Source organism: Aptenodytes patagonicus, chromosome 22, assembly GCF_965638725.1.
Source record: "Aptenodytes patagonicus chromosome 22, bAptPat1.pri.cur, whole genome shotgun sequence".
In the NCBI taxonomy this organism is placed as follows: Eukaryota; Metazoa; Chordata; class Aves; order Sphenisciformes; family Spheniscidae; genus Aptenodytes; species Aptenodytes patagonicus.
In genome coordinates this window covers 6435891-6460800 of record NC_134970.1, presented here as the reverse complement: position 1 = coordinate 6460800, position 24910 = coordinate 6435891, and the positions used below count along the sequence as shown (strand labels likewise).

The window sequence follows — 24910 nt, the reverse complement described above, 5'->3', positions numbered from 1 at the left end:
TCGGGTGCTGGTGCTGAGGAACAAGGATGAAGGCAGGGCTGGGCATGCACTGTTGGGACCGTCGTGAGCAGGATGGGTGCCAGGATCACCAAATGGGCATGGAGCTGCAGCATGCTTACTTACCCCTGGATGCCCTGTAGTGCCAGCACCTTCACTGGCCTCTTCGGGGACATCTCGAGGGGACGGTTGCCCTGTGGCACCCCTGTCCCTCCCCACTGAGGCTCCCAGCTGGGATGGGAACCCCATCCCCAGTGGCTCAGCTGCCTGCGCACTGGGACCACACTGGGTAAGGAGCTGGCTGGTGTCCGTGGCTGCTCTGCCCTCCGGGCCACCCGGTCCTGCTCCGCCTGCCTGGGCTGCATGAGGTGGCCTTTCTGCCCCATAAGCTATGGGGGTCACTAGCTGGGGTACGGGGGTGCTAGTTAATTAAGAGAGAGGGGAAGGAGGGTGCTGGTGGGGCTGGGTGAAGCCCTTGGGGGCTCTGCTCAAAGTTCTCTGCTGGGTCTAACACAGCTCATGACAGCCACAAAAAGCCTGATTTATTCTTCCCAATCTTCTGCTGTACTTGGGATCTCTGAAGGGAACTGGACTTACAGTCCACGAGGAGGATATGAGAGATATATATCCAGGAGCAATGAGCTCCAGCTGGAGCTTTTTCCATGGCAGGATATTTCTGAGGTGCTCTCTGTGGTTTCTCCGATGGCTAATAAGGGTTGAGGTAATTCCACTGTTCTCCTAAAGGGGAAGGACTTTGATTTCCCTTCTCGACTCGGTTCTAAAAGCACAGCAGCTTCGGGATCTGGCGCAGGAAGCAGGGAGCTGTGGGGTCCTCTGCCTCACAGTGTTTGGGGACATGCAGAGGCAGAGTCACCACCGAAAACACCTTCTTGCAAGAAACAAGTCTTAAAATGCAAGACAACCACAGGTGAAGCCTTCCCGCGGCATTGCCTGACCAGGGCCAGCGCTTGGCACTTTCCTGCTGCCATGGCTGGAGGCTGTGTGCCAGGCGAGCATCGTCTGTGGGCTAATTTTGCATAAAGAGGAGTGTGGGTTGAAGATGTGGACTTGATCGATGCAGGTTAGACAGAAGCAGACAGAGCTCTAGTGTCTGCGCCTTGCCCCAGGCCGCCTTTTAAATGTCACTGCCCTCAGATGTCCCCGCACGGCTGCTTCTGCCATGCCGTGCCATGCCATGCCATGCCATGCCCTGTCACTTGCCATGAACCACAGGGATGAGGCGCCGGGAGCTGACAGGCAGCTGCCTGGGCCCTCTCTGCCTCACAGGCACGGGCACTGTGGGAGCAGCAGCGGGGTTATTCCAGCCTGGGTTGGGGGCAGACAGGGGCCATGCTGCAGTTTGTCTCCATCCCTGCCTGCTCCTTACTAGGACTGGTCCTGCCCTCTGTGCTCCTCTGCTGGCTTCATCCACCCCTTCCAAACCATGTGGGGGGACAGCCAAGATGTCAAAGGACCACGACTTGGCCAGGGAAGGTTGTGGATGAAGCATGAGGATGCTTGGGAGGAAGAGCAGGTTTTGACCAGGCGGGGATTTAACCCCGTGATCTTGCCTTGCCCTGTGTGGAGCTGAGCAACCACAGCTCTGAGATCCCATCCACCAATGTGGATGGAATCCAAACATGTCTGGTTTTTTTAACCCGTGGATGTTGCAGAGCTGTCCTGGTACTGGATCTGGCCTGATCATCCTTGGAGCCTGATTGCACAGAGCCGAGCATCACACTGATATCCTGCTCCCCACCAAGGCATGTCTGTAGCTGGGTGAAAGCTGTTTAGTAATTAGCTGTGCCATCAGCAACGAGATTCAATAACTTGCTAAATTTACTTAGCACAAGGAAGGGAAAGCAGAAGGGATGAATATGAGGGGGAACCCCACATCTCTTGAATTACGAAAACCATCTGCGTTGCCTCTGGTTGGGGTCATCCAATGCCCAAGCCAGGACGCTGGCGCTCTTCTTGAATAGGAAGGACTAAAATCTCCTATGTTTTGGGAGGATGGAGGAAAGCGATGTCCTGATGCATCTGGGGAGACCCTGGATTGTCTGCAGGTGCAATGGGGAGCACGGGGAGGGCTTGGGGCGCAGGTCTCACCGCCGTTATCTCTGCTTGTGTGCTAAAGCGGTCAACAGAGAATTGCTGAGCTCTGGAGGCCTCCCAGTGGCATGGGTCGTGCTCCAGGACCATTGCTTTTCCCTTTCAAGTCATGTTGGCTGCGAAACCTCCCTGAGTGTTGATGCAGGGACGTGTTCCTGAGTCTGCCACGGTTCAAACTGGAGCCAGCAGCACTAGGTACTTCCCCGGTCTGCCCTCTGCGGGCTGTGAATACCCACTAATACTTCCCAAATTTTACATTGAAAGCCCAGGCTGCCTCTTCTCTGGCTCTCCAAATTACCTCCCGTGGCTGTTCCTCACCACCACTCAAAATTTGTGGTCTGGTGAAGGATAGTGGCAAAGTGCTTAAGATCTGCCCGAGCAGGGCAGGGAGTGGGGTGCTGCTCCGGGCCCCGGGGAGCTCACTGAGCTGCTTTCTCTTTCCACTGCTTATGGAATTGGTGGCCAAATTTTATAATGGGAAATGGGCAGATGTGCAGCAGATGTGTGGGAGCAATTATTATTGCTGAGGCTCATTGCACGGACGGTCGTGCTTAGGGTGCGGATGATGCTCCTGAGTGTGGAAGAGATGCCAGCAAGCTGGGTGACACGGTGGAAACCCTGGATCTTGGGCAGACGAGGCATGCAAGCTGCTTAGGGTGAGTGGCCGCTGCATTAGGATACACATGGTGTTTACCGTGGCGTTTCTTTACAAGCAGCAGCCTCCCATGTCCCCTGGGCTGGGCGCAGAAGCCCGAGCTGCCTGCCGTAGCGTGGGTACCGGGGCCTGGGTGGGTGAAGAGGCACCTCTGCATCTTTTCATGGGGCTCGGGTGCACCCGTGGCGCAGATGTCAGCAGCCCCCCTTCGTGCTGGTGACTCTTCCCCTGTCGCTGAATAAATTAGCACCAGCAAGTGCTCATGGTGTGTGACTAAAGCAGGGCAGGGGCTGGTTTGGCAGCAAGGAGGACAGCCCCCAGCTCTGGGGCGTCAGGCTCCCAGATGAAATAACTCCTCATCAAAAGTGTCATGGGGGCGGGAGGGATGTACCCGTGGCAAAACCTTCAAGTGAAATAATGGAAAATCACCAGCTATCCCTCCGACTCACGGCAATGATTGACGTTACACCCTGGGGTCTCCCCTTCAGTCCCCACTGCTGAGAGTGGCTCAAGATTTCACCCTGCTAGTGGGGAAACGGAGGTACAAAGCCTCACTTTCCCAAAGGTGAGAGGACTTTTGCAGTGATGCCGCCTCTATGACAAGCGCACAATTTTCTCCCCATGGTTGTAGACTGCTTCTTCGTGCCTTGTTCCCTCTCAAAGGAGTCTGCATCCAACCTGGGCTGGAAACCAGCCCGATTGCTGGGATCCCAGTGCTCACCTTAACTTGCAGATTCATCTAGGTGCTGGTTCACCTCAACATGCTGCTTCTAGAAGAGCCGTGGCAATTGCATTTCCCTCTGCTGCTTGTTTAAACTAACCTCGAAGGAGAAGTCAAAGGCCTTGCCCTAAAAGAGCAAAGGACAGAGGTTTTGGTTGCAAAGTTATAGAAAAAAAGGATGAAACAGCCACGTGCACGCACATGGATGGCGAGCGGACCAGCTTTTGAAGAAGGAAATGATTGTAACCAGCATTGTGGCTTTTTTGCGTCAGGTCAGTTGCTGTTAACACCCCTCCTTGTCTCTGTAGATGGATCTGAGTGCAGACCACATCCCAGAAGAGGGATGCAAGCTCGGTGTCGTGCATCAGGTGCATCCTTCTCCTCCCTTCCAGGGAGTCCTGCTCACAGCACAAGGTGGTTTCCCAACTGCTCACCCACTGAAGGAATTGGTATTTCTCTGGTGTTGCCGGCAGTCCTGTTGTTTGAGCAATGCTGCTGGGTTTTTGTGGAAATCTGCTAAAAAACATTATCAGTGCAGGTAGCTGGAGTGGGATTGTGGTGACAGGATTTGGGGGATTTGGTTTGCCTTTCTAATGGTTTTGGGTAACCCCTTCTGCCTGCTGGAGCAGGGTGAAATCCAGCTCATGGGCTTGTTATGGTGACCATATGTCCTTGCTTCACCAGCACGCTTGCTGCGCACCCACGTGAGCTCCTGGCCACACTGGGATCCTCATGGGTTTAGCAGCAACTTCAGACCTGTTGTCCTCTCTCCCCTCAGTCATGTTTTTGGCTGTTGCAAACCCAGAGATGAAGTTTGAAGGTGAGTCTGAGCTTGCCGAGTCTCTTGGCCAGGCTTTGGGATCCCACTTGTCAGAGGGATCATGCAGTTTGGAGCCCCTCCAAGGCTCATTCCTGTCTGTCATCTCACCCCAAAGTGCAAAGGCAGGAGGTTTGCATGTTGGTGTGTCTTTACCCCAGCAGTCCCTTCCCGTGCCAGATTCGTCCTTGCAATAAACTGAGATTACACCTTTCTCGGGTCAGTTGAGGACACGTAGTCCATTTTGGAAACAGGGAAACTGAGTCAGGAACCATAACACGACCAATACAACACTCTCCAAGGGGTAACACAGTCCTGTAAAATGGCATACGTGACCGAGTTTAGGTGCCAACCCCTGTTAGGGGTGTTCACCGTCCTCCGCACTGTGCACCCTGTATCTGTGCTGAAGGACCCAGCAGAGATTTCGGCTCATCGTCTGACGAGCTTTTTGTTGCGGAACAATTGTGTTTCTGCACAATGGCGAGGAGCAGGTGGCTTTCTGAAAATACCCACTGGAAGTTGTGTGTAATGCCTCCCCTCCCACTGGGAACTATAAATATCAGTTGAATACTAACACTTACTTCTCCCTGCAAAGAAACAGCCAGATCTGGACATTTTTCCTCCCGGTTTCTCCTCTGGCTTAGTGGCTTGGAGTGAGCAAGGGCTGAGGATGGGAACCACTTTTTGGTTTTGGAGCAAGCCTTTGGGGCAGAAGCATGCCCGTTAAGGTAAGATATCGGGAGTAGCTGTCTTTTATTGCTTGCAGGGTCCTCTGTCCCCATGCTTTAGGGGCACCCGCTGCTTCCCTGCCACCTCTGAGACAGGCTCCGAAACCTGGAAATGCTGCCCAAACATCCTGTCCTGCCGGGGTTGCATCTCCAGCAAGGGACAAGTTGGGCTTTGTCCCCTGGAGAGCGAAGGACACGTTGCTGCAGGTGTGGGGACTCCAGTTGACTTCCTGGGCCTGGATGGGAGAGGAGGCACTGCTACATGTTTTCTCAGGGCTCGATCACATCCATAACGCAGATCTCCACAGCAGTGACTCTCCCCCTGTGAATCCATCTCACCCTTTAGTATGTGAATCTAATCCTTTGCTGCTAAAAATTGGCACCTTATTTCCAGCCAGAATGCCTCATTTCCCCTATTATCCCTGGGCATCCTGGCCACGGGCTGTCCCTGGCATCAGCCAGGTACCATCTGTGCGGTACCCTGCCGTCGGCGGGGCTGCATTAGGGAATGTGGAGGCACCATCACCATATGGGCCCCATGGTAAATTGGATCTTCCTTGTCCTTCTCAGGGGACTGGAGGTCCCCAGAGGCCACAGTGCATCCTGGGGGTAAATATAAGGACTCAGGGGAGATGCTGGGATGAGGCTGTATCTGCTGATTGGTTTTCTTATTGAAATGCAGCTTTTTCTCTGTGGATCGCCCAGGATGGAGAAGCCAGGGTGCTTGAGCTTGCAGACAGGACTGCTCAGGTCCAGGCTTGTAAAATTAAGAAACCTGTGGAGCATATAGACAGGGTCTGTGACCAAGCACGGGGATGGGGTAGGAAAGGAAGGATGAGGAGGGACCCTCGGGGCCTGTGGGGCTGTAGAGAGGGATGCAAGGAGCTCCTGGCACACATGGAGCTCAGCTGGCTGTCTCTGATGCAGACAAGCCCCATCCGGACACTGTGGCATGAGCAGCAGCTCTCCTGCGGTCTCAGGGCAGAAACACTTCAGGAAGTGAAATCTCAGCCCATGGCCCGCACGAGCATGTGGCAAAGGCATCTCTGAGATCTGCCATGGGTAAAGATTTCCATTTCTAGGCTCTGCTCTTAAAACAGCAATTTCCACTGTTGAGCCAGGGCACTTCAGCATCCTTTTTGTCTTGTGGACAGGAATAATCTCCACTTTCTCAGCCTTTAATTACCACGTCTCCCACTGAGGGTATAATGGAAAGGGGCTCTGTGGGTTAATGGAGATGTTGAGGAAGTTCCTGCTCTGCCATCCGCAAACCGTCCCACGGCTTGGTGGGTCAGGACTGACCTTGCTCAGGGCAGACTGAGGTGATCGGTGGCTCAGCGTGTCCTGGCTGCTCCAGAGTGGTGTCCAGCTTCAACGAGGGTGGGAAGGACTTACGCTGGGACATGGCTCCATCTGTGGGAACAGCAATGGGGATGAGCTTGCTGGAAATGTAAGGGTACGACGCTTTCGCAGCCTGCCCATGTAATCATGTTTAACGCAGCATCACAAGGAAGAAGTGAAAAAAGAAGTGCTGCAAGGAAAAACCAACAGCAAAAGGGCGTCACCCTCCTTCCTCCCAAGTCTGGCTGGGAAGGGGTCAGCGCAGGACGCCAGGACCCCGTCCTCAGCTGGTTCAGCAGAGGGGAAGCCATCCTTGCGCTGGTGAGCTGCAAGCAACGGCCGCTGGTGTGGGCTCTGCCGCCCTGACTGTGCTGCTCTTTTGAGGCCAGGTTGGGCAGCTGACAAGGATTTTCTAGGAGCGGAAAAGGTCAAACTGACGTTTTTATGGGATGATCAATCTCCACGAGCTTGTTGCCTCCGAGGTGCGCGTTAAACCCTCTTTGCCAGCTGCCTGCTGAGGTGATGATCTTGCTGACAGGGCCATGGAGGTTTTTTTCTTTCTCTTGTCAGGGCTGAGATGAGAATGAAGCTGTTCAGAGAAAAACCACGAGCCTGTCTCTGCCTCGCTGCACAGGCGGTTTTGTATGTGGATAAATGCTGGGTGTGCTTCTCACCCTGGTGGAAATGGGAAAGCCAGGGTGCTCCCTGGGCACTGGGTGGGTGCCGTGCTCTGCACCGTGGACTGAGCATCCTGCAGGCAGCTTGGCTCACTACAGAGTCATGCCGAGCAAATAATCAGCCCAAGGGCAAAAAAGCCCCTTCTGCTTTCCATCAGCTGCTCCATGTCTGGGCACCATCATTGCAAACCGGCCTCTCCAAGCGGGCAGCGCATGACTGTGCTGTTTTCCATCCCAAAGAGTGAGGAAAGCATCATTTGGGGGGGAAGGGATAGTAAAGCAAGCACGTTTTCACTGGCAACAAACCTGCTTCCAGCAAGTCTGTGCCTGGCAGCCCCGGGGGACTAAAAATACCCAGCAAAGGGCTAGAGCTGCACAGTGTCTGTTTTCTCAGCTCACCAGCTGTCTCCTCGCATCCTCACTCCTCTACCCAATGATTATCCCATCAGTTAAGGCTCTCTAAACCCAGGCAGTAGCATTTACATAGTTTTACCAGATACAGTTGAAAGGTTGAGATTCACAGGCAGTGTTTTGCTGCTAATTGCAAGCAAGCTCAGAGCCCTCCAGCATCCAGCACCGAAGGGCTGCTTTTGGTCTGCCCTAGCTGCTGCTAAAGTCACCAGCAAAGTGTGTGATGCATTTGGGCTGTCATCCACACTGACGTCCCCAAGGTCCTTAAAGCGATCGGTTGGGCATGCAGCTCTGCCTATGAAACGCTGAGCTTTGCTATGCGGGGATGGCGTCTTGTGTATGCAACCACTAGCTGGGTTCCCGGGGGAAGAGGTGCGTGGGAATGGGTGATTTTCTGTTGCTTTTGGAGAACGGAGAAAATCCCAAGGTTTGAGGTGGTACAGAAACGAGGGGATGCTCGTGTCGAGGGGAGCTGACCCTAGGCAGGAGCTTCCTGCACACGTGTCCCGACACGCATGCACATCCCTACACCCGTGCACATCCCTACTCGTGTGCACGTCCCTGCATGCATGGATGTTGCAGCATGTGTGCATGTCCCTGCGTGTGCGCACAGCCCTGCACACTCACCCATGCCTGTTGCTCACCAAACACATTTCCTGCTCCAAAGGGCTTGAAGACAGCAGGTATCAAACCCAGCCTGCTCCTGGCTTCCTCACGTGGCATCACAAATAAAACCTTTGCAACCGACCTGACCCGGTCCTTCTCATTAGCTGGGATACTCCTGGGGCTTGTGGTTTTGCTGTTGCTCTGGTTTTGCAGTGAAAGCTGCTGTGGTTGAATCCAGAAATAATTGCTCCCGAGTCCGTGGGGTGGGAGAGTTGCCCAGTGGTTGTTGCCAGGATGGCTCTGTGACAGGGATGCTAGAGGCAGCTCAGTGTCTGTCCGTAGCGGTTATGGATGTGGACAGTGCTTCCACTGTGCAGGGAATGTTTTCCACCCTTGGGGTCTGCCATGGATTCAGCCAGGAGATGGGCACATGTGGCTGAATTGTTTCCAGAGCCATGCTCAGAGGTGGCAGAGCATCAGCCTGGATTTACCTGCCAGGGACCCGCTGGCAGAGGGACACTCACAGTACAGCAGTGTCATGGGGCATGCGGAGAGCCCTGAAAGCCCTGGGCTGGCTGCCCACCACCTCTCTGGGGGCTTCAGGCCAGGACGAGGGGGGCTTTGGCTGCTCTTTGTGGTGGTAGGAAGTCTCATCCCTGCTTGTAGTACTTCTCCAGCTGCAGAGGATTGTAGCAGCTCTCCTTGCCTTATGCCACAGTGCATATCCTCCATAGTACCCATGCCTGGTGGCCCGGGATGCAAGGGGAGAACATGTCCACCCTCCAATGAAGACATCCCCCAAGACCTGGTCATGGAGGAGCTTTGGGTTGCTAGGAGACAAGCGTTGCCTGTCATGGGAGGACAGTTTCGTGCTGTATCACAACTTTGCTGAGTGTGCTCAGGAGGGCAGAGCACAGATGCTTCTGGGGACCAGCAAGATGGGATGAGTCTGTCCTGGACCAGCATCGGTGCCATGCAAGGTCCCCATGATCCTGTTATCACCCTCCCCAGGCTGAGGTGTCCAGGCTGTGCTTATCATCCCCAGCCTCCCTTCCCAAGCATGGCACATTTAATGGGATATAACTGTGTACAACAGCAGGTTGCAGTGAAGCAAAGTATCACGTGGGCTTACCCAACCCCCTCCAACCACCCTTGCATGGGCTCAAGCGTGGGGGAAGCAAAAAGAAAATTAGCCCTTGGGTGATTCATTGAGCACTATGCCTCCTGAACCGTGTGGGTCCAGCCCCATGGATTACCTCCACAGGGTGTGGGGAGCTGCCCCAGCCCCCCTGGGACTGGCGTCTGCAGCATCTCCTCGTGGTAAGTGAGTCTATCCTTTGCAGCTGGGATAAATTTCCATCCCATCATCACTCCCGTCGGATTTATGTCTTGGCCATTCCCTGCAGCATTTCCCCTCCCTGAGTGCCCACAGGGCTCTTCCCTCTGTGCCTTGATTGATGTCTCTTAATTCAGCTGCTAATTCATTCAATTCCTCACCAGCAGCCAGGGTGGGGATGTGGCCACGCAGCTGATTTTGCCATTCACATCCTGCTCGTGGGGCCGTTTGGCTTTCCATGGTGTGGACATGCTTTCTCCATGCTCATCCCACAAGCAGAGGCACAGCAGCAAGATGGGGCGTGAAAGTCACCTCGTTTGGGTTTTGCAGCCAAATTAATAGGGCTTAGCACTGGAGTAAGGCTGATTTCTGCTCTTCTTGGCCCCGAGTCTCCCTAGAGCCTGGGTCATCTGCCCTCCAGGAAGGCTGGCAGTGTGGCCGTGCTTGTGTGTGGGTACCACTGGGGCTGCTAATTAGAGGAAGAAGGATTGGAAAACATTTCACCTGCTTAATTATGGGGATGGCACTCATGTCTGACTCAACCCAAGGGGAGCAAGGGGCTGGAGTGGTCCCTCGCTCTGTGCCTTTTCCTCCACCAGCCTCCTTTTTGCGGGGATGCTGCGGCGACAGAATATTAGTCACAGTTATCCCTGTTGTCCATGTCCCAACAGCCAGGAAAGAGCGTGAACAAGCCTCAAAGGTTCAGGACAGTGTTACGTGCCCGTAACAGGTTTTATCCCACTTGAGGAACGCAATTTAAATCTGTAAAGGGGGAGGAGGTGGGACAGCCACCTGCGGGAGACCTTGTCCCATGTCCCCGGCACATAGGAGCCGGCTTTCAGCATAACACACTGGATGCACATTGAGGGGCTGGTGCTTTTGCCAGAGCTTCTCTATTTTTAGAGGGTTTTTTGTGTCAAACTTCCCATCAGCTGATGAGCCAATGTCATCCCAAGAACAGAGCTACGGTTCCCCCAGCCCCGGCAGCGTGTGTCTGCGCGTCTGGGTGCGCACAAAAGCATCTTCTTACGCACGCCGCCTTTGAACGGGGGAGAAGTGCCCCACTGTGCCGCCGAGCTGTTTGAGACATGAGCTTTTATTCCAGTTCAAAGGGCCAGAACGGGCTGATCTGGCCCATGACTGCGTCCAGGTCCTTTTTGTCTGTGTGCGTATGTTGGTTTGAAAGGGCGGTGATATAAGGATATTCAGAGCTAGCCTCAAGCATTATGTCTGTTGTAAAGATTTAAAAACTTGCTAAGTTAAGGGGGACTATCCCATAACCAGCGTTAGACCTGTGGCCCTCGCACTGAGCTTATCCCCTTGTAGACAAAGCCTGGCAAAGATGGCAATATGGGGTGGGCAGGTCCCCAGGGCAGCTGGAGTGACAGTGACACACTGACCCTCGCTGCTGGGGACCCTCGTCCGGCTGTAGTCGGCTTGAAGGCCACCCAAAGGTCTGTGTCACCAAAAATCCCTATCTGGCATCTTGCTTGCAGCTGGGATGGGGGACATCCCAGACTCTCGTCCCGGTGGTTTTGGGCTGCGGAAATGGAGGTGAGGCTGCAGGTACCAGCGTCGCCCCTGGGGTCAAGCCCCTGGATCCACCCATGCTTTAATCCAGCCTAAATCCAGGCTGCTGCCCAAATTGGCAGCTCTGCCTCTGCCCTCCAGCTTCTCATCCCTGGCACTGGCTGGGGAGCGGTGCTTGTGCTTGGGCAGTAATTCGGGGATGCTGCTGCCTCCATCCCCCGGGTAGAGGTTTGACTGATGGAGGATGCGCTGAAGTTCACTTAACACTGAATGGCCGGTCCCACCGCACCTGTCCCCGTTGGTGCCACAGGGAGAGGAGGGGTGAACATTAATCTGATCATTCAACTCATTCGTTGCTGTGACTTCATGCCAGGTTTGGGCCAAACTCAGGTTTGAGCCTGACTTTCTGCAAACAGAGAGTTTCTGTGGCTGGAGGACACTTGGGCCACAGGGTCCATCGGCAGCCAGGTGCTCTGCGGAGTGGACGGGATCTTGGCCCGGGATGTGTGAATGACAAAGACTATTGCAGGATTTTGGGTCCTGGGGATGCTATTCCCTGCAGCTCGGTACCATACTGGATGCAGTATAGTGACCACCTGGGTGCAGGGTGGTACAACCTGACAGCCCATTCCTGTGGGTCCTGAGCCCTCCAGGGTTTGATGGGGGGCAAAGGGTGCTGGGCAGGTGCTCTGGGAATTTTGGGGGCAGCAGGAGGGATCTGATCTCTGTCCTCTCTTCTGTAGGTCACCGCTGTGTGTTTGAAGACCTGTGATGCCAAACAGAGACACGTTCCTGCACCAGCAGTGACCATCTCATCCAGCCTTGGGGAGAACAGTCCACCATCACTGGACTCCTCCTCAGCATGCCCAGGCAGCCCAAATATCCCCCGGACCCTCCCAGTGCTACTGCCAGCTTGGGCTCCCCATTGGGACGAGTCCTCAAGGGTCGCTTTGTCCCCCTCTGAACTCCCCCATGGCTCACTGATGCTGCAGCCCCTCCGAAAGGCATCAGAGAGGTGACGCAAGGGACCCTGGCAGTGACAAGCAGCCGAGCGGGGGGATTTAAGACTGCAAGGGCCTTGTCGGTGCCAAGGACATCCCTCCATCCCGGCCGGAGTGATGCTAGCTGCTGCTTAGCACCCAAGAATAAGGGATGGGGGATCCTCCCCACCTTCACCACCCCATTGCCCCCTCCTGCGCTGGCTCCCTTGACCCACAGTGATGTGATCGGGGCCCCGCGGCTCGACAACACCCACTGCCAACCCCACTGGGCACCTTCAGGACACTCGCCCACCTGTCGTACCCCGCCATGATGTGCGAGGTGATGCCCACCATCAGCGAGGGGGACCCTCTGGGTCCCCCGCAGGGCTCCGAGGCGGATGCCGACTTCGAGCAGCTGATGGTGAACATGCTGGACGAGAGGGACAAGCTGCTGGACACCCTGCGGGAGACCCGCGAGACGCTCTCTGTCACCCAGAGCCGCTTGCAGGAGACCCTACGGGAGCGTGACCAGCTCCAGAGGCAACTCAACTCGGCCCTCCCACAGGTAAGGATCTGACCTTGAGTTGAGCAGGAGCCTTCATTGAGGCATATGAGGGCGATCAATTTTTAGCCCCTGCCTTTAGGAAGGCTGGCTTGGTGTGATAGTGGTGATGCTGCCAGGTGTGTGGCACCTCATGCCAATAGTAAAACCCATAGGTTCTCCCAGGCCAAGCCCCAACCAGCTGGAACATCTCCCCTTCTCCTCTGTACCCCTTGTTGGTCTGTGAGTCCATGTGGGGAGGTGTGGGACTGTAACCCCTCCTCTTGCACAGGGTAATGGGTATGAAGAAGGGGCAAAACCTTCCTGAGGACACCCCAGGGCGACGGGGAGGCAGACACAGAGCTGGGCTTGCCCATTGCACCAAAGAGGCAACACATTTCGGATAGCAGATCTGGCTTGCTGCCTCCAGCCAGCTCCTTGGGATGTCAGCCAGTCCTTGGTTTCATGAGTCCCCACTGGCACTTACAGAGTCCCCGAATGGAGACATTAACCACATTCCTTCCCCACTGCTGGAGGGAAGCCCCTGCTCCCTGGCCCTTCCCTTGCCGGAAGGGATCCTTTCCATCAGCCCCATCACCCGGTGGGGTGATGGAACTTTCTTTGTCTCGAGCTTGGTCCTGAGAAGGGGACGCTGGAGGCAGAGCTGGGTGCAGTGTGCAGATCGGGACATCGGTGGAAACAGGCCACCCACCTTCCCTGTGGGGTCTTGTGGGGCAGCACGCAGCGTCCCAGGGCCCAGACTTGGGGGAAGCAGGAGACCAGGGGGACTTTTGCACCACTCTGTTGTGGTTGCGATGTGGGGAGAGCCAGCGAGCCCAGCAGCCGGGAGAAGCAGGAGGCTTCGAACGCTTATGTCCATGTTGACTGTGCCGGTGCTGAGACCTTAGATCCTCCTGCCTTACCTGGGCCCTGGGGTTTGGGGCACCCCAGGGAGATGGGAAATAACCAATGGATCAAAACTGGTGGCACAAGCCAGGACAGAGCTTGGGCCGGTGGCCGGCCAGCTCTCGGCATCCCTCCTCTGCTCTGAACAGGGGAAAGCGGCTCAGGAGGAAGGCAGCCCATGTCCCCATCCACAGAGCTGGGCTGGTCCTGGCTCTGCCCGGGCTGCCCAAAGCAAAACACCTGACAATGCTTCCCCGGGAGCTCCTGGGGTCCCCGTGCATGAGTTGCTCTCTGTCCCTAGAGATGCGCTGAGATGTGCCCAAGTGTTGGGTGCAGGCAGGGCCACCACCACTTCCCGTGTGCCGAGGGCTCGCATCCCCTCTGCTCCCGGCTCCCCAGCCAGCGCACGCCGGAGAGAGCAAGCCAGGTCACACTGAGCATGCGCTGCCCACCCCACCGCAGCTGCCTCGGATTAAGGGACCGCGTGGATTTAGTCTCTGCTCCTGCTCCAATAAAAGGTCCTCGGTGCCTCGGCACAGGCGGTGTGCAGACAGAGCAAACTGGGTCAGCGCAAAGGGACTCAGTGGCAGCGCCTGCACCCACGAGCCCACTGGGTGCCCCGCTCCAGCCGGGGCTGCCTCTGGCTCCGGCACCACGGCGAGGGATGTGATTAGGGCGGGTAGCAGATGGGGAATTTCCCTGAGTTCCCACTGCCTCCCGCTGCCCTGCCTGTCCCTGCGCGGGCAGGGGCGGTCTGCGCCCGGGCACAGTGGCCTCCGGTGCCCACTGTGCCTCTCGTTCTCGGGGCTGCACCGGCCGCCCTCGTGGGAGATGAGGGCTCAGCATGAACGCGGGGAGCAAATCCAAAGGCGCTCACCTGCCCAATGGGATTAATCCCAGCATGTGCATGTACCAGGTAAGCGGGACGCAGCGGGTCTCTTCCCCAGGGCACTGTGTGGGGGCATTCCACGGGCCTCTCCCATCCTCTTCCTCCTTGTCTATGAGCCCTTCTGCCCAGCTTACTGCAACGTGTCAGACCCCATTGGGATGGGATTCAAGCTGGATTGCTTGAAGAAACCCTTTTTTTGGGGCAGGGTTGAGCACCCAGGCTCATTGGTGGCCACCCACGAGGCTGACAGCCCTTCCCCAGTGTCACCGAAGAGCCAAGCTCTGACTGTGCAGAGGACGTGCTGCCTGGGGAGGTTGGGGTGGATGGTGGCTGGGCGATGTGGCACTCTGCATCCTTTCAGGGCACAGTGGCAGCTGGATGCCGCTGTGTTGGCACGGGATCCAGAGTGCCAGCAGAGCCATCGATGGGGCAGGCAGGGAACCTGTGTCTGGTGCAGACCCACGCATGGGGTAGCAGGGATGCTCCAGGGAAGCTCCTGCCTGCAGCTCCCGTTCCCCCTTGCCCGTGCGGGTCTTGGTTCCCACATGGCCAAGCCACCCCACCCCCAATCCATGGGGGCATCCCTCAGCCCCCAAAAAGGCAGAACTCCAGGGTGATTTCCCGGGGAGACTAAGCTGCCTTAATACTTCTTACATGATTTATTTATTCATGTGGGAGTGCTGAACGCAACTTAATCAGGCTGAAAGCTCTTGGCTCCAATCCCTCTGCCCTCCCTGCTTGTGCAGGGGGCATGCGGCAGAGGACCAAGCCCTGACCGGGATCCGAATGCTCTCAGCAGCCCCCTGGGGCCCTGGCATGGCTGCCAGCTACCTCTTGCCTGGCCACTCAGCTCAGCTTCCCCCCTGCTCTCCGGGGTGTAGGTGCCACCCAGGGATGGGACATGCAGGGCTCCAGGCATATCCAGATGTGTTCGCGGAGGAGGGTCCTGCATGGGATGGCACTTCTCGCTGCCCTGCCAGGGCTTGGGGGTTTGGCAGAAGTCCCTGTCCCCAGCTGTGTCAGGAGGAGGACAGGCTCCCAAATTTCACAGGGGCTGCTGTGCTGAGGGCTACCAATGGCCATGGAAACCTCCCGCAGTTCTTCCTTCCAGGTCCCGCTCTGTTGCGCCTTTGCTGCCTCTTTGGGCTACTTGGGGCTGCCTGGGGAGCCGACAGCTGGGCTTTTTGGGGTGAGCAGACTCCCTAAGACCCCCCGAGCTCCCTGCAGGTCCCCAAGGAGCTGGGAAAGGTCCTGGGATCAAATGATCACCCCAAATTCCTCTCATTTTACTTAAAAATATATCTAAAGTTCACACTTGCAAAAAGCAGCATGAAAATAGGAAACCTCAGCAGCTCCAAGAGGGGGGAAAACACTCACTGGGTGAGACCTTTAAAGTGTGTCAAGATTTTGGGGAAGGATGGAGGAATCTGGCGGCTCAGTGTCGAACCGTTGGAGCTGGTTGTGCTCCCACAAGACCAGGGCGCTGAGATGTTGGATTCCTGCTTGCTCAACTGCCCAATGCTCCTCCCCGAGCAATCCTGGGAGGAAATACACGTCGTGACCACGTGTTGAGAGGGGAGGACATGGTCCCTGCAGAGTCACAGTGCTGTGGCTGAGATGTCCAGGACGTGCCACTGCACTGCTCAGTGCCAAGGGTGGGTGATGATCGAAGCCCTGGGTTTACCCGGCAGGATTTAATCTTCGTAATCCCATGCTACACACTGCTGGGGTTGTGTTTATCCCCTCGACTGTGACTTAGGGCTTTCTCGTACTGCTCCTGGGACAGCAAGGAGAAACTGAGGTGATGGGTCTGCCAACTCCCAGCACGGACAGACATACGGACGGGGCTCCATCCCTTGCATGCCGAGTCAGCAGCACTGATTTCCCAGCATGGGCATCCTTCCCACGTCACCCCCGTTGCACACCTGGCCCGTCAGGAGCAGTCACTCCAATTAGGGGCTTTAAAACGCCATTAATCCCACAGCTGGAGCCAGTTTGTTCCCAAGGCTTGGGTGTGCTGGAGCAGCAGCTGCATTCCTGCAACAAATGGGGAGAATTTTGCTCGCTTTGATGCAATCTCGCTGTGTCCCTGTCTGTGCTGCGGACGGCAGGGGGAAAGGCAGAAGATGGCTCTGGGCTGAGGACTTTTGCATTTCAGCTTTTTCATGCTACGCGCCTTCTCCCCCTGAGCTTCCTAAACCTCCCTTTGCTTTCCCAGTCATCTCCATGTAGCTGGTTTCTGGTCTCACTCCAGCTCTTCCCTGTGCTGTCCCCGTTGATGCAGCCAAGGGGGAAGACCCCGAACCCCGAACATGCCTGGCACTGACCAAAGATCTGAGCCCCGAGCCACAACACCCCGTTTCAATACCTTGTGTGGTGCTCTGGGTCTCCCTCCCTGCTCCGATAGTGAAAATGGCATCTGTCCACCCTGCTCCCTCCTGCCCCGGGGCTTGGGGCTGAGCCCAGCCAGTCGCACTTTGGGTGGTTTGGTTTTAATCCAAATTAGCCACTTCCCGGGCTGCTGGGCTTCTCACAGGGCTCCCAAGGACTCCCAGGGCTGTGTCTCATCATCCATCCTTTGATTGAAGATCGCAGGCACCTCTCCTTCACTTTCTAATCCATTTATAGGTGTCCCCGCTTAGTTTGAGAGCTTATTGGAGCCAGGGGCAGGTGCCTCTGAATCTCCTGGCTGTGGCCAGGGCAGAGGAATATCACCCGGATCCTCTTTATCGCCACTTCACTGGGACTTAGGGCAATGGCATACCTGCAGACAGAGGTGAAAGCTGCGCTCCGCAGTGTGACGCTGCAGCCAGGAGCTGGGGACAGCTCGTCCTCATGGTGTCCAAACTCGCCTGGTGCCCACCAGTGGCCCAGAAGCAAGGTGGCAGTGCTAGGGCAGACGTCTGGCACAGCCGGGGCTGATGGAGGTAGCTACAGGTGGGTGCTGGATTGATTTATTCCTATACTTTTATTCCCAAAGCATCAAAATCAGGCTTGCAAGTGTGTACTTGGCTAACCCCTACTGCTGTCCTATCTTGCTGCAGGGGTGTTGCTATTTTTGGTGGTAAATGCTCCTTTTGCAGTCTTTCCCCAAGGAAGCACAGTTATCGTGGTCTCTTTTGTTTGCCATGGGATGCTCCTGGCCTGGCAGCCTTTCTGGGGCGCACAGCACAGGATCCGGCCAGTCATTCCTGGCGGGGTGGAGAGCTCGGAAAGGAGCACCCCAATGGGATGGGGTCGGGCAGGAGCTTTGTGCTGTGCCCAGGAGTGGAGCTACCACCACGCTTTGACCCGCTGACCCGTGGATTGCGTCGGGCTGGCTGGGGTGGGGGCTGCCTCTCTCTCTCTAGCGGATTTTCTCTCTCCTTTAATCTCCTTGCCGTTCGGGATGAAAGCCTGATTGTGGGTGCAATCTGTACAGCTTGGCCAACCCCGGGCGGGCTGTGCAGGCAATGCGGGGTGAGGGGGGGCTCAGTGCTGGCGATCACCATCCCCAGTGTGGCATCCCTCTTCCCTTGCTGCCTCCGACGCCTTGTTCCGTCTGTCCCATGCTGCACATGGCCCTCTTGACCCCAGCGGGGAGAGCATCCACGTCCTCAGCCCTGGCTTCCCCTGCCAGCCATGGGGCAGGTTTCCACCCTTTGCAGATCTGGGGGGCTTTGGATCCACAGGGTCCCTGCCCCGGTGCTGGGAGAGAGTCCACAGCCAATGTGTCACCCGCCGTTATAGCTTGGGCTGCTGAAAGATGTTCCTGGGGCCGTCACAGCTGCGAGGATGCTTTTGCTGAGCTCCTTAAGCCTCGCTGCCTGTATCCTGGCATATTGAGGGACAGGGGGAGTGACATATCCCTAAATCTGAAGCAGCCAGCGGTGCACAGGCACCTAATCTGGCACTTCTCGCTGCCGCTCTCACGCTTTCCAGCGTGAGGTGTTCCCAGCCCCGATGTCATCTGTGGGGATGCTCACGAGCTGCTCGCTCCTGCGCGCAGCGCTTGCATAACCCAGCGGTTCGCACGCACATGCGTGTGCCGCTGAGCTGTGCCGAGCCATAATCCCCACCGGCTGGGAGAGCACGGCTCCGGGAAAGGCTTGGCTGGGCACAGCGATCTCCCAGGGGAAGCAGCCCTGCAGTGGGGTTCGCTGCGCTTTGGAGGGCTGTGGGATGGTCTGAGAGCCGTGGGGGATGGTGCCTGGGCATGGCAGGGGCTGGTGACGGAGGTTTGGGGTGCTGTGACCGATTTGGGGGACAACTGATGGGGACAGGGATGACCCCAGGGCTGGAGCAGTCCCTGGGGAAGCGATGGGGCAGGAGCGGGGCTGGAAAGGAGCTGGGGGACTCCGGTCCTGGGGCGATGCTGGGGTTAGGATGTCGGGTGGCAGCAGCCCTGAGGCATGGTGATGGGCAGAAAAGCAGCTATTTGTAGGGATGATGACTGACTTCGACACTGCGATTGCTCTTTCTCTTCCTCCACATTACAGCATGCTCAGGTCCTGTCCTGCTGTGGGGTCTCAGCATCACCAGTGACATCACCATCCCCACCAATTCCAGGCTAAAAACCACACCAGTGCGAGCAGCTTGGAGTGGGAAGGGGGAGGGAAAACCTAGCTGGGACAAACAGATTAAAAAGCTCTTGGTTTCTTGGAGGGGTGTCAGCTGTTGCAAGAGGTTTCACTTTGAGCTGAGCAGAGCATTTGATTCAACCTAAGCCTCAACGTTTTGCTTCAGTTTGAAGGGTTTTATTTGTTTAACTTGAAAATTAAAGAGAATTTCATGCTGTAAAGCTGCTCTCAGCCCCCAGTCAAAATTTGGTTTGTTAATGCTCAATCAAATCCTTCTCAGCTTCTTCTGAAACCCTTTTCCTTTTTAAGTTCTTCTCAACAACACTGTGAAACTGGTGTAAAGCGTTTCCACATTTGCATTTTTCACCCCAAAAAATCCGAGCTGCAAAATGTCGCTTAGTCCTGGCACCGCTTGGCAACTGAAAGAGCAACTGGGAGCAATGGGAGAGTGCTCCTGGGCTAACCCAGGTGCTTGGCTTTCATTTTTTAAGGGAAAATGAACTCTCCTGCATCTTAGGAACTTTATAGCGGGTTTCCTTTCCCCTCCGACACAGTCACAGTCTGTTTCTGAGGAAGCCATCGTATCCCAAAGGATGTGCTAGCTTTGCAGCTCTGCTTTGGCGTCGCTCTGTGCACGGCTCTTCCTTGCTGGCTGTCACCTCCCTGGAGGGGAGCGGTGACTGGAGCAAGGACTGGTGGCACCTGCCACATCTCCTGCTGTGTCCCATCTCTCTCAGCTGGGATTCGGGTCTTGGGGATGCCCCATAAGAAGCTTGATGGGGCCCCACATGCTGGACTGGGGTAGATCTTGCTCTTTCCTCTGGAAGGAGATTTTGGATGATGCCAGGTCCTGAGGCCATGGAGAGGCTGGCTTGGGGCCAGGGGACCCACCCCGGCCGGCTGTGGCTTTGCAGTGAGTTTTAGCCTGATGGGATGCTCCAAGGTGGGTGCTCTGCTGGGTTGCATCAAGGGGACAGTGGGGATGGGAGCACGCTGGTGGCCTTGACTGGGATGCTTTAAATGCCATTGAGCACCTCTGGAGCTGTAGAGTAGTTTCTTGTGTCGTTGGACGTCAAACCAAATGGATAAATACTGGGATGCTGCTTTCTTCCTTCTCCAAAGCACTTAGGGAAGCCAGGAATAGATCACCTCCCAGCCTGGCTGTGCTTCTCCACTGATTTCTCAGTGTTCCCCTTGGTGTCCCCGTCTCTCACTGGTTGGGTTCAGATGGGAAATGCTCTGCACTGGAGGTCCCGGCACTGGGGCCGGGTTGCTGGCTCCGTTTCCATCCCGCGCTCCCTGCTCACGGCCATGCCCTGATTTCTGCAGGAGTTTGCAACGCTGACGCGGGAGCTCAGTGCGTGCCGGGAGCAGCTCCTGGAGAGGGAAGAGGAGATCTCAGAGCTGAAAGCTGAGCGCAATAATACCCGGGTAAGCATATAAAACCTGCTGTCTGGCTTTCAGTCCTCAGAAATGTGGGACACTGCAGGCTGCTCAGCCGATATCGGCATTGCCAGTCCCCGGGGTGGTGAAAGCCTCATGCTTGCCCTCTTGCAGCTCTTGCTGGAGCACCTGGAGTGCCTGGTGTCAAGGCATGAGCGGTCCCTGAGGATGACCGTGGTCAAGCGTCAGGCCCAGTCGCCGTCCGGGGTTTCCAGTGAGGTCGAGGTGCTCAAGGCGCTCAAGTCACTCTTTGAGCATCACAAGGCGCTAGATGAAAAGGTGAGACAGGCTGCTGGGACCTCTCCCAGCTCACTCCATGAGCATCCCCTGCTCAGAGCTGACCTTCTCCCAACCCTCCTCCTCCCTCCCACTGGATACCATTTTTTGTTGTTAAGCTGGGTGGTGACATGGGGTCCCCTCAGGAGGAAGGTCTTGGATATCCAAAAGCTGCAGCACCCTCATTTTAGGAGCTGGTGGGGCTGCCGAGTGGATGCTGTGGGTTTGAGGCTGTTGGGGACAGGGAACTTGCTTCCCTGGGTCACTCATGTGTTGGTGGTGAGCGCTGGCATTTGGCACCCTGGTTCAGTCTTTGCATTACAATTCTTATTGTTCCTCCTGATTCATTTGCCTCAAGCATCTCCTTGCTCTGCTAAAAGACATCTTCAAGCTGTCCTGGCTGTAGGTTTGCAAGAGTCAGCTTGGCCCAGGCTGTTCCTCTCCAACATGCTTTCGCTCTCCCAGGCAATGGGCTGGAGCATCCCTCAGCCTCTGCCCTGGACGTGAATACACCTGAGCCTGGCTGTCAGTCAGACAAAAGGGACTGGGAGCTTGCCTAGATCCTGGGCACCCTCATCACGGATAAATAATGGCCTTTCCCGTTATCTTACATGACTGCAGGTCAGGGAACGCTTGCGAGCAGCCTTAGAGCGAGTGGCAACCTTGGAGGAGCAGCTTGTGGATGCCCATCGGCAGGTAAGAGGTATTTGGGCAGCCTACCCTGGGCCCTTGCTGCGGCACCCGCTGGGCTGGGACTGCTCCATGTTACATTTGTGAATTCATGGTGAATTTGCTGAAATCCCACCCTCAACTGATCATGCAGATCAGAGAAACGGCGTTTGGGCAATTTTAATATAAGGCTTTTATTCTAAAATTGCTATTTACATGAAGGATTGTCTGTATTTAAGGAAACCTTGTAAATATTCTGAAAACTTCTCTCGCAGGCAAGGTTTCCTCTGTTGTTTTGCTGTTTGGTGTTCATTTCACTGGCAAAAGCAACTTGAACTTGAATCATTTCAGGGGGCTGAGAGTGACTTGGGATTTTCCCTGCCTCAGCAGAGACCCAAACCTCGCTGCTCCGAGCACCTCATCTTGCATCCCCCATCTCCTTCCTTGCTCGGGCCCTGGCATGGGGACTTTGCTGTCCCCAACATCTAGCCCTTTTCATCTTGCAGAGATATTAACCCTATTTTCCTTCCTGAAGTTTGTGCCCAGCCACTGCTGCCAAAAGGAAAGAGCCACCCTTATAGCCTCTGCCTGGCCAAATTTTGCTTTTATTTCTAGTTCCCAGGATGTGTCTCACGGTACTTCTCCAGGCTCGGTGGGGAGATAGTGCCTCGCTTTCAGTCACTTTTCCCCATCCTCCCCCAGCAGAGCAGGGTGCGGTGTCGGTGTTTATCCCCTGCTCCTGCTGGCTACGTCTGCACTGGGTTTGGAGTCTGTCTGGCTGCAAACTAGTGAAATGAGTTGGGGGGCAGTCCTGGGATGCAGGTCTCAGGTCCCTGAGGGCTCACCAGGAAAACCTTACTGCTGGGGCTCAGGCTCTTTGCATGCCTATAGCAAGCACCGCTGTGTCCATGCAAGACATGGCTTCATCCTCCATCAGTGCTGAGCCTTCACAGCATCTCTGCCTTCCCCTCTCTTGACCCTATCCCTCCAGTTTCCCCCCAGCCATAGGCACTAGCTGAATATGACGGTGGAGCAAGCCAGTGGGAAGCCAGTTGCAGACCTGGGTGCACCAGGGGCTGGCCTCACCCACGGCCGGACCAGCTGGTCTCATCTGCTTTCTCTCATTAATTAAGCCCTGTTGTCATGCAGGTGGCAGCTCTGCAGCAAGGCACCGTGCGGGAGGCCCCAGTGGGTGAGCGGGATGAGAGGGAGCCCAAGGAGCCAGCACAGAAGCTTCCCTGGAAGGTGAGAGCCCCAGAAGCCCCTGCTCTGACCATGCTCACTGAGGCCGTCGTTTCTCCAACCCCCTTGTCACTGGCTCCAGGGTGCTGAAAACTTTTTTCCCTCTCCCCTGGGTCCAACCCCCTGGGAAATGCCCTTTCCAGTGGATACAGGCCATTTCTGAGCGGAGGGCAATTTGTGTTCCCGCTCGGATGCTCCTAGGGGCTCTGCTTCCCAGAGGTGGTCTGGGAAGCCCTCAGCCATCCCTATTCCATCATGCCTGTGAGAAGCCACATCCCTGGCTAGCTGAGACTGTTGACAGGGGGTCCCAGAGCCCCATGTCTCCACTTCCCACCACCTCGCTGGGTCCCTGCAGGGCCACGTTCCCCCATTGTGTAGCCACAGGCAATGCCAGCCCGTGCTTTGGGGCAGCCCGGCATCCGCCTCCCTCTCTGCTGCCTTGCAGCGGCTCTCCAATGGCTCCGTCCACCCGGACGATGAGGCAGGACGGGTGGTGGAGCTGCAGGAGCTCCTGGAGAAGCAGAATTTCGAAGTGGTCCAGGCCAAGGAGCGCATCTCGGCGTTGGCTGCCAGCGTTGCCGAGCTGGAGGAGGATCTGGGCACCGCCAGGAAGGATCTGATCAAATCGGAGGAGATGAGCAGCAAGTACCAGAGGGACCTCCGAGAGGTTAGATACTGCCCTATCTGCCAGGCCTGTTGTAGTTGCAGAGACGTTCACAGCAGCTTCCACATGCTCTGGGCTGGGAAGGGATTGTAATCCCTGTTGTATGCAGGGTAAAGGCATCCTCTGGGTTCCCCAAAAGAGGCCACTGCCTTTAGGAGATTGTCCCCAAGTCCATCAGCAGGACTTCTCTGAGGTTATAAGCAGACACCAAGATACCCAGGTGTGCTGCAGACCTGGGGCAGTGAGTTGTGTCCGTGCTAGAATGTTTTTGTGTGATTGCCTGACTCTCCCTTTATTGCTCTCCCACTGCTGTCCCTCATTCCTGTGCAGAACAGGAATGCATTGCATGTTTGGACTCGGGGGTGTCCCAGGCTCGCAGGAGCTGGGTGGCTCCTGTTCCCAGATTGGTGGTCACAGATCAGGATGTGACAGCCCTATTACTTCCCCAGGCCCTGGCTCAGAAAGAAGACATGGAGGAGAGGATCACCACGCTGGAGAAACGCTACCTGGCAGCCCAGCGAGAAGCCACCTCCATCCATGACCTCAACGACAAGCTAGAAAGCGAGTTGGCCAACAAGGAGTCCCTGCACCGCCAGGTACCAAAGCTTGGGCCCAAAGGCTCCCACTACCCTGGGGACTTGGGAGGGAGAAGCAGGTGCTGGGGATGGGACAAGCAGGCAAGCCTCAGTGCTAGTCACCCATCCTGCTCTGTCCCGCAGTGTGAGGAGAAAGCCCGGCACCTGCAGGAGCTGCTGGAGCTGGCAGAGCAGAAGCTGCAGCAGACGATGCGGAAGGCGGAGACGCTGCCCGAGGTGGAAGCAGAGCTGGCCCAGCGCATCGCCGCACTCACCAAGGCAAGTGTGCGGGGTGATCGGGGACCAGAGCCAGAACGGAGTGCAGGAACCAGAGGAAGAGGTAGGTCTGGCCACCCTCCTGCAGCGCTGGAGCCCCTGGCAGGCCCAAGGCACCCTGCTCTCATTCCCAGCCTCTGAGCTTTGCTGTCCTCTGCCTCCCCCATGGCTGCAGAGACAATGCATGGTTTTTAAAGCTCCTGACATGTCCTGCACGCGCGGGGTTTGCTCCCTTCCCTCAGCTCCTTTCTCCAAGGCAGAGATGGCCCTGTCAATCTGAGTGGCCTTCAGCTTGTGCTGGGACCACTCTGGGATGAGGAGGAAGAGGAAGGATGCAGGCTGGATCTAGGAGGGTGCAGGCCTGGAGGGAGGTGTTGATACAGCCAGCCCTGCCCTTCCCGGGTGCTGGAATGGGTGCCAAGTTGCTCACGGAGCACCTCCATCTCCCATCACCTGGCTAGCAGGGCTGTTTTGGGCTCATAGCACACATGGTGGGGATGCAGGCAGTGGGAGGGAGTGCCGCATCCCAGGGAAGAACGCGGATGCAGGGATGGAGGGAGGGATGCAGGAGGGCCCGCATGTTTTTGGGGAGTGGCATCCGAGAGCGCTGCTCTGCTTTTCCCAGGCAGAAGAGAGGCATGGGAGCATCGAGGAGCACCTCCGGCAGCTGGAGAGTCAGCTGGAGGAGAAGAACCAGGAGCTGGCCAGGGTAAGGGCTGCTCAGCCTGGACGGGAGAGTCCTTGTGGGTCCTGATCCGGCCTTGGCTCTCCCTTGCCATGGTGGCTGGGTACCTGGGCACACCACAAAGGGCTAGCTTGCTGGTGTCTCTGAAGCCTGATGGGGAGAGGAGACTGGTTAATCCTTTCCCATCCAGGATCTCTTAAACTAGAGCCACCCAGGAGCTCATGACATTCTCCGCTGTGATTTCCCCCTCTCCCAGGCATCCAAGCCTTGCTGT

The 24910-nt window shown here is 56.4% G+C and overlaps 1 protein-coding gene across 5 annotated transcripts in view; it reads left to right on the top strand.

Annotated features, from left to right (window-relative positions):
* The window catches only part of PPFIA4 (PPFI scaffold protein A4), a 60802-nt gene that overhangs the window by 16081 nt on the left and 19811 nt on the right, over positions 1–24910 (top strand). For all 5 annotated transcript variants that reach the window (XM_076357868.1, XM_076357871.1, XM_076357870.1 and 2 more), the window contains exons 2-10: positions 11675–12476; positions 20136–20237; positions 20364–20528; positions 21147–21221; positions 22344–22439; positions 22882–23103; positions 23550–23696; positions 23820–23958; positions 24581–24660. In XM_076357868.1, the coding sequence (XP_076213983.1) occupies positions 12240–12476; positions 20136–20237; positions 20364–20528; positions 21147–21221; positions 22344–22439; positions 22882–23103; positions 23550–23696; positions 23820–23958; positions 24581–24660 (1263 nt within the window). In that variant the 5' untranslated portion in view covers positions 11675–12239. The remainder of the gene's footprint in view (positions 1–11674; positions 12477–20135; positions 20238–20363; positions 20529–21146; positions 21222–22343; positions 22440–22881; positions 23104–23549; positions 23697–23819; positions 23959–24580; positions 24661–24910) is intronic.